The 8,376-nt window shown below is 59.0% G+C and overlaps 1 protein-coding gene across 2 annotated transcripts in view; it reads left to right on the plus strand.

Moving 5' to 3' along the window:
- TBC1D9B (TBC1 domain family member 9B) overlaps nt 1–7,398 on the plus strand; it is a 41,524-nt gene extending 34,126 nt beyond the window's left edge. The window contains exons 16-22 of one of the 2 annotated variants that reach the window (XM_032395743.1): nt 181–421; nt 768–833; nt 2,239–2,310; nt 2,562–2,612; nt 3,969–4,028; nt 4,481–4,587; nt 5,588–7,398. In XM_032395743.1, the coding sequence (XP_032251634.1) occupies nt 181–421; nt 768–833; nt 2,239–2,310; nt 2,562–2,612; nt 3,969–4,028; nt 4,481–4,587; nt 5,588–6,274 (1,284 nt within the window). In that variant the 3' untranslated portion in view covers nt 6,275–7,398. The remainder of the gene's footprint in view (nt 1–180; nt 422–767; nt 834–2,238; nt 2,311–2,561; nt 2,613–3,968; nt 4,029–4,480; nt 4,588–5,587) is intronic. The other variant, XM_032395744.1, reaches the window with a different exon arrangement.
- Nucleotides 7,399–8,376: the final 978 nt, after the last annotated feature.

Consider the following 8,376-nt stretch of genomic DNA (forward strand, 5'->3'; position numbering starts at 1 on the left):
AGGCTGATGGTGCTCGTGTGGGCGGTTCTGGGAGATGCTGGGTCGGGCCCGGTGCTCCCAGCCCCGGGACTGTGCGGACTCGGGACAGCGGAGGGGGGAGGACACACTGACCAGCCGGGCGGTCCTAAGCGCCGGGGCGCTGGGAGGCCCGGCCGTCTCACCACGTTGTGCCGCCTGCAGGCCAAGCACCTGGCAAGTCAGTACTGGGGGGGCAGCCGGCCCACAGCTGTGCATCGGGACCCCAGCCTGCCCTACCTGGAGCAGTACCGCATTGACGCAAGCCAGTTCCGAGAGCTCTTCGCCAGCCTGACGCCCTGGGCCTGCGGCGCCCACACGCCAGTCTTGGCCGGGCGCATGTTCCGGCTCCTGGATGAAAACAAGGACTCTCTGATCAACTTCAAGGAGTTCGTGATGGGGATGAGTGAGTAGCCCCAGGGCCCCTCCTCAAGAGGCCTCCAGATGCCAGCCCAGCCAGTCTTCCCCCTGCAACAGCACCCCTGATATGGAAAGGGCAGTTTTCCCACTGGGAACATGTGGGGGTGCCGTGGGGTCCTCCCCTCCACTTCACCTCCCCCGGGCCAGGGCTGCTCAGCGTGGGTCTGGCGACCCTGAGAAGGGCAAAGCTCCGGGGCAAGTGGGAGGCCTGGGGCTCCAAGGACCTGTCCAGGAGAGTCCGGCTGGGAAGGGGAGGGGCTCCAGTGCAGACTGGCCGGGGGGGCTTTGGTGCCCTCTTGCAAGCAGGCCTCCTCACTGGCCTCCCTGTGCAGGTGGGCTGTACCACGGGGACCTGACAGAGAAGCTCAAGGCACTGTACAAGCTGCACCTGCCCCCAGGTGAGCCTCCTCCCCGACCCCCCGCAAGGGCCTCGTGTACCGAGTGGGGGCTGCAGCGTCCCAAGGCACAGGCCTCTGTGAGCTGCTGGGCCTCGGGCAGCCGGGGGGCTCCACATCCTGGCAGAGCGGGAGGGGCAGGGGCATAACCTGAGAGGGAGTGTCTCAGGCGACTCGGCCTGGCTGAGGGGGACCCCGGTGGGTCACAGACCGCTCCTGTTGATCCCCAGAGGCTCAGCCTGGGGGCACTGCCACGGCCCTCAGAATGGCTGGGTAGCCCTGTTGTGCAGCCATGAACAGGGGCTGCTCTCCCTTGGCTTCTCTACACTCTGCCTGAGCCTCCTGGGGACACTGAGAGGCCACAGGGTGGGGAGAAGGGTGACCGGCAGCTGGTCCTCAGGCCAGGTCCCATAATCTGTGGGTTCCCGCTGTGTGCGCCCAGCTCACCCTGCCCAGCATGGAGAGTTCTCCAAGATGAGGTTCCCTCGTTTTCAGGGGGAAGCTGAGACTCAGGCAGGTGAGAATTCTAGCCCGGGGCGCTCTGCTCTTGTTCACAAACTGCCCCAGGGAGTCAGCGGCTGCGTCCACGGGGGCGGAATGGTGTTTGGAACACCGGTGCTGTGCGCACCCCAGAGGCCATCACTTCGTTGGCCTGGAATGCAGTTTTAAAGCTCCCCTGGGGGGTGGTTCTGTATGGCCAGAACTGGAAGCCCCAGGCCTGGACACAGGTGATCTCACCTGGAATCCAACACGGGACATTGGCCTCAGGGACGCCTCCAGGGAAGGTTGGTGCCCGCCATGTGTGACTCTGCTGAGGGAAAGGCCTGGGTTGGGCAGACCCCACTGGGCTGGGGTCCTCCAGGTGAGGGCACATGGGCCACCTGTGTCTGCCTCCCGTCGCCCACAGCCCACACCCTGCCACCTCCCCCAAGTGCCGCCTGTTCAACCCCTGTCATCCCCGACCGCACGGTGGGGAGAGTGAGTCCCCCCCACAGAACCATGTGGGTCTGAAACCCTGGGGACCACTTCATCACAAAGAACGTGCCAATGTGGAACGATGCCCAAGATGCATAGAGTGAGAAGAGCAAGTCCCTTGTGCGTGGCTGGTGCCTGCGTGGCTGCCCGCAGGGGCCTGGTCCCCACAGAGTGCTCTGCACCCCACCAGTGGGGCGGTGGGGGGGAGGGGCTGGCCATTCACTGGACTCCCAGCTGCACTGATCAGGTGTTTAGATGGGCTACATGTGACGTTCTCAAACACAACATGAAAGTCAAGAAAGGAACACTACCCGGGATCCGTGATCATCGTTACCACTCTGACCCCACACCATATCACGGGCCCTGGCAGGCGGCGGGGCACGCCACGCGGGGAGTGGGGCCTGCCCTCACTCACCTTTCCCTCTGAGCACAGCCCTGAGCCCGGAGGAGGCCGAGTCAGCCCTGGAAGCGACCCACTACTTCACCGAGGACAGCTCCTCAGAAGGTGAGCGCCGCTGACCCCAGTGCGGGGGCCTCTGGCCTTGCAGCCGGGCTGTCGTGGGGCCCCGCACAGGTGGCCCGCAGCCCTCGGTGGGCTTGGGGAGCGTGCTGTGTTGGGGAGCCACGGGTGACGGCAATGGCCTCTCTCTGGGAGGGTGCCCCCCCCCGGGTGTTCTCACTCCTGTTTCTCTTGTCTCTGCCTTCCTGGACCTTGGCTTCTCCCTCCCTCTCTCATCCACTCCTCTGCTCTCCCAGCATCTCCTCTGGCCTCAGATCTGGACCTTTTCCTGCCCTGGGAGGCTCAAGGTCAGTCCCTGGGGGTCAGGGGCACCCGCTTTGTGCTGGGCTGCGTCTGCCTAACCCCCCCACCCCCCACCCCGCATGGTCAGGAGGCCTGGACTCGCTTGGTCCCAGGGATGCCTCCTGTGTGGATGACTCCCGAGGAGGACCCGGGACCAAGCCGCAGCTTACTGGGGAGGAGAAGGGCGGCCTCTGTGCTTGTCGAGGGGGCTAGTAAATGAGGACACATGGCACGGCACCGGGGCCTCAGCTCCGCGGCCACACGCAAACAGTATTCCATCATCACGCTCATGGGAGAAAGCCCAGATGCCATCGTGGCTACAGTGTGAAACGGACAGGTGGAGGAGGGCAGTGGAAAATGTCCTCATGGCCTACACAACTCTTCCCTTAAGGAAAGATACATTTGTTGAGTGCCTTTTCGGAGGCGTTCCTTTCTACATGTAAAGCCCATTGGGGGCATCAGATCCAGGGTGATGGGGCATTCCGGGCCTGGCGTTGACTAAAACCCCAGCCTGTAAGTCCTCGTGGCAGGTAGTACCCAGCAAGGATAATACACGGCCAAAAGAGAAACACAGTGCGTATCCAGATAGCCAAGGCAGGCCTGCTGGTCGTGTCAGAAGGCTTAATTTGAACTTGATAGGAAGCCTCAGGTGCACGAACCAAAGAAACAGATGGGTATTCTGTTACACTCAGAATCTGGGAAAATCACGGGCCCTTCCCAGCTTTCCCCGGGGGTTCCAGTTAAGGCCGGGGCCCGGGGGTACAGAGCCCTGTCCTCAGACCGCACGCAGCCCCCGGCAGTGGGCCTCCACTCAGCAGTGAGAAGCCTGAGCCCAGAGAGACTCCCCGCCATCGCCAACAGCGCTGGGAGGCTGCCACCCACCAGGGTCCCCCGGCGGCCTTGTGGCCCGCAGGTCTGGGAGAGCTGGGCCACCTGCTGCTCCCCACATTCATGGGCCCCACAGGGGACAGTGTGGGCCACCTCCAGCAAATGTGTCACTTTAAGAAATACGGTGCCCGGCACAGAATTCCCGTACACACAGTTCCTCATCAGTCAGTGCGGTGGTTGGTGGAGGGTTGAACTGAGAATCAGGACCGCCTTGGGTTTGACCCTTTTCAGCAGACACTAGAGAAACTAGTTCTCGGGCTTTTTCTCGGCGAGGGCCGAGACTTATATTCCTCTGGCAGAGAGGAAGGCGGGTCTGGCGGCGCCTTGGTTCCCCGTAAGCAGGCCAAGAAGGCGAGCGGGCCCTGGGCTTCTGCTTCTGCGGGAGATGGGACGGGGCTGCTCACAGGCCTCCGAGGTTTGCAGCCGCAACACGGGGGTATTCCCTGTGTGCTTTCTCTTTTCCGGTTGTCCAGAAACACTACAGAAGGAAGAGCAGGAGGGAGGCGGAAGTGACGACGGCCAAGAAAAAAGAGGTACAGGCAGGCCGTTGTTCCCAGTGCCGATGCAGATCCTGGGGCTCCTCCCTGCGGGCGGGGCCCCCACCCAGGGAAGCCAGCTGCCAGGGGAAGCCACTCGCATCAGCCCCAGGCCTGACTCTCTTGTGGCTGTGAATACCACCCCCACACCCCATTGCCACCTCATTCCAGGGCACCTGCTTTCTGCAGCCTCCACGTCCCTCCTTCGCCATCTTGGGGGAGACAGGTTGGGGCCCTCTTCGTCAGCTCAGGCCTTACTTTAGCATAAGAACTCAGGGGAGACATCCGGGTGTTCTGGAGTGTTCTTCCCACTGCCACCTCCCCAAATACCGGGGTGTTTCATAAAAGGGCCCAGGTAACCCCGTGCCAGACAACACTGAAACCCGCTCACTGCCTGCTACCGGCCCCCAGCTCGATCTGACAGATTTTTTTTTTCTCCCAATACACAGAGGAGAAGGGGACCAGCCCTCCCGACTATCGGCACTACCTTCGCATGTGGGCCAAAGAGAAAGAGGTTCAGAAGGAGACGATTAAGGATCTTCCCAAAATGAACCAGGTAGGCCCATTCAGAGCCCACGACAGACACTTCCGAGGCTGGGTTCCCCCCATCCAGCGGCTCCCCACCCTCCCTCCCAGTGCCCGCTGGAGGGTGGAAATTCGCCTGCCTACCTCCTGCACCTGCTAGTCAGACAGCAGTCAGGGACGATTCCAGAAGGACAGCAGGCCAGTTGCTTTGGGGCCTTATCCTGGGTGGTGGTTGCTGGCGATGGCTCATTCACATTCCATCAGTATCTATGCAGCAGAGAGGCAGTAGGGAAGGTGAGCCTCTGACCCACGGGCCCACACGACCCCTTTACGAGTCAGCCCCCCACGCTCCTGTTCCTCCCAGGCCCTCCCAGCTGCCGTGCTCACGCAGGCCTGCTCCACCCACCGCCCCTTGTTCAGGCGCTGGCCTCTGGGTCGGGAGCCCGGCATCTTGCCAAGGGTCTCAGCGCTGGGGCCGCAGCCTGACCACAGCCCTGCCCTGCCCAGAGAGGCACCTGCGGTCTGGGCGTCTCTCACCTGCATCCTGAAGAATGGGGTGCCCCGTGGAGCGAGGCAGGAGGCCTGAGTGCGGTGTCAGACCTCCCCACCCCCTCAACGGACCCAGGCTGTGCTTGTTTTGTCCTCACCCTCCATCCTGGTTGAAGATGAAAAACTCAAGGCGATTCTGAAACACACTGAAGAAGTCCTGTAGCCCCTGGGTCTGGGAAGTGGTGTAGAACTCGGTCTGGCTCGGCCAGCAGTGCAGTGATAGGGACAGGGAGAGGCTCCCAGCACTGTCTGTGCTGAAAGAAAGGCAGCTGGAAGAGAAAGCTCTTCTAAGGCTGTGTGATATTGGTCACGTCGCTTTCCCTCTCTGCGCCTCCATGTCCCGGTCTGTGAAATGGGCACAGCAAGGCGCAGGCCTGGAGACCACGAACAAGACAACCCAGCACTGGCAGTCTGGCTGATCCCAGGCCAGTCTGACCATCTTTCACCGTCTCCCCACCCTTTCTCTGTGTCTCCCTGAAAAGGAACAGTTCATTGAGCTGTGCAAGACGCTGTACAATATGTTCAGCGAGGACCCCATGGAGCAGGACTTGTATCACGCCATCGCCACGGTGGCCAGCTTGCTGCTCCGCATCGGCGAGGTGGGGAAGAAGTTTTCCGCCCAGCCAGGCAGGAAGCCCAGGGATGGTGCCCCCGAGGATGACGAGCCACCAGCCCCAGACCCCGCACAGGACCCAGCCCCGGAGCTTCAGCCTCCAGCTGCCGGTGACCCCCAGGCCAAAGCGGGGGGAGACACCCACCTCGGGAAAGCGCCCCAGGAGAGCCAGGTGGTGGGTGACGGGGGCGGTGGCGAGGGCCGGGGCTCCCCCTCGCAGCTGCTGTCCGACGATGAAACCAAAGACGACATGTCCATGTCCTCCTACTCGGTGGTCAGCACAGGCTCCCTGCAGTGCGAGGACCTGGCTGACGACACAGTGCTGGTGGGCGCGGAGGCCCGCAGCCCCCCGGCCCCCACCCGCGGCGGGGGCACCGTCGACATAGACTGGTGCATCTCCTTCGAGCAGATCTTGGCCTCCATCCTGACAGAGTCCGTTCTGGTGAACTTCTTTGAGAAGAGGGTGGACATTGGACTCAAGATCAAGGACCAAAAGAAGGTGGAGAGACAGTTCAGCACGTCCAGTGACCTCGAACAGTCTGGAGTTTCAGGCTGACGGGGACCTGGCCTGTCTCTCCTCCTCGCCCCCTCCTCCCTCCTGTTCTGTTTTCTCCCTCAGGACGCACCCCTCCTGTTCTCCCCAGATGCAGTGAGTTGTAAATGGAAAAAAAGGCTGAACAGCCCCAGTTGGGCCCAGACAGAGGCTCCCAGCCCCCTCTTCCTGCCTGCCTGGTGGGACCCGCCTCAGTCGCTGTGTCCTGTCAAAGGCTGTCCGTCCTGGCCTGCTTGCCCAATGCCTCTGTGCCCCGTTCAGTGGCCAGGCCACACAGCACCTCCCACTCTGGTGGGGGGGGGGGGGGGGGGCGGTCCTGCAGCTGAGTACTCCGGGGGGGCTTTCCTGCCATTTGGCACCAGGCAGGGGTTCCCGTAGGGCATCAAGGTGCTCTCTAGGAGCCCCTGAGCCCCTGGCTGAGGGACACGGGCACCAAGTGTCTAGTGCACTGGGGCGGATGCCATGCGGGCATTACTCTAAATGCTCTTTCAGCTCGTCAGCCTCACCATTAACCTTAAAAGCACATCCCTCAGGTCCTGATAGATTTCCTTATATTCATTTCAGTTGGCTGAAAATCACACTGTGCTCAATGCCTTAATAAACCCCCGAAAGAACTCAATACCATACTGTGTACAGAGCCTTAATGTGGCCTCAGCTACTGCTTGGGCTTCTGGCTTCTTCCCAGGCAGGTGGGGGCCCAGGCCATGTTCCAGAGGTTCTGGGCACTTAGACCCCCACAGGGGTGGGGCTTCAGGCCCCCAGGGAGAATGAGGGCACAGAAAGTACTGATGCAGGCCCAGTAGGGCTTGAGCCGACCTCTGCCAAGGGAGAGTCCCAAGCACCTCAGGTACAAGCAGCCTGGGTCCAGCGGGTGCAGGTGTGGGCCTGGGCTTGGGCTGCAGCAAGCACTTGGGCTCAGCAAGTTGCTGTGGGACCACAGGTGACAGGCTGAGCCATGAGCACCCCCTAGCTTTGTAGCAAGAGCTGATCATCAGTGTCTAGGGTTCGCCCCGCTCCCCACCCCAGTCACGTGGGGCATCTCTTCTACTGAAAGATAAATCTGAGGGGCGCCTGGGTGGCTCAGTCGGTTAAGCGTCTTCCTTCGGCTCAGGTCATGATCCCAGGGTCCTGGGATCAAGCCCCACTTCGGGCTCCTTGCTCGACGGGGAGCCTGCTTCTCCCTCTACCTGCAGTTCCCCCTGCTCACACACTCTCTCTCTGACAAATAAATAAATAAAATCTTAAAAAAAAAAAAAAGGTACATCTGGGGCGGGAGGTTTTTTCCTTTTTTTTTTTTTTTTTTTGTAAGTAGGCTCCCTGCCCAGCCTAGAGCCCAGTGTAGGGCTTGAACTCACGACCCTGCGATCAAGACCCTAGCTGAGATCAAAAGTCAGATGCTTAACCAGCTGAGCCACCCAGGTGCCTGTTTTTGTTTTTGTTTTTTAATTTAATAGCTTTATTGAGGCATTATTTACATGCCGTAAAATTCACTCGTTTTGAGTTATAATTCAATGATTTTGAGTAAATTTACAGAATTGAGCGACTATCACCACAATGCAATTTTAGAAAACTTCCATCACCCTCCTCCCCACGTGCAGCCAATCGCTGTTCCCACCCCCAGCCCCAAGCAACCGCTAATCTACTTTCTATCTATAGGTTTTGTGGCTGGTTTTTTAAATAATGGTCTCCATGATTTTACCTTGTTCACAACTGCTGGGTCCCATCTCAATAAATGCAGCAAAACAACATCAAGGAAACTGAATAACTGCTTTCTTAACAACAAAATGTCGTTAATCAATGTAATTTCATTCCTAGTATTTACAAAAACTGACCACATGCTTTGCCATAAAGTAATTTCAAAGGGTTCATATCAGAAAGACCATATTCTTGGCCATAATGAAATTAAGTAAAGATATACATAAAAATCCCACAAAGTTGGCAGTTTTAAGTCTTAAATCATAATCAATTAGATTTAAATAATGTGAAATTTGGATAAGTATTTTATATATCATGTAGAAGTCTAAATGTAAGAATATGCCAAAGAAATTAAACAGAAGAATATAAAACAGGAATCTAGCCTTTCATATGATAAAATAATATACAAA

Source organism: Phoca vitulina, unplaced genomic scaffold (assembly GCF_004348235.1).
Source record: "Phoca vitulina isolate PV1807 unplaced genomic scaffold, GSC_HSeal_1.0 scaffold87, whole genome shotgun sequence".
Classification (NCBI taxonomy): Eukaryota; Metazoa; Chordata; class Mammalia; order Carnivora; family Phocidae; genus Phoca; species Phoca vitulina.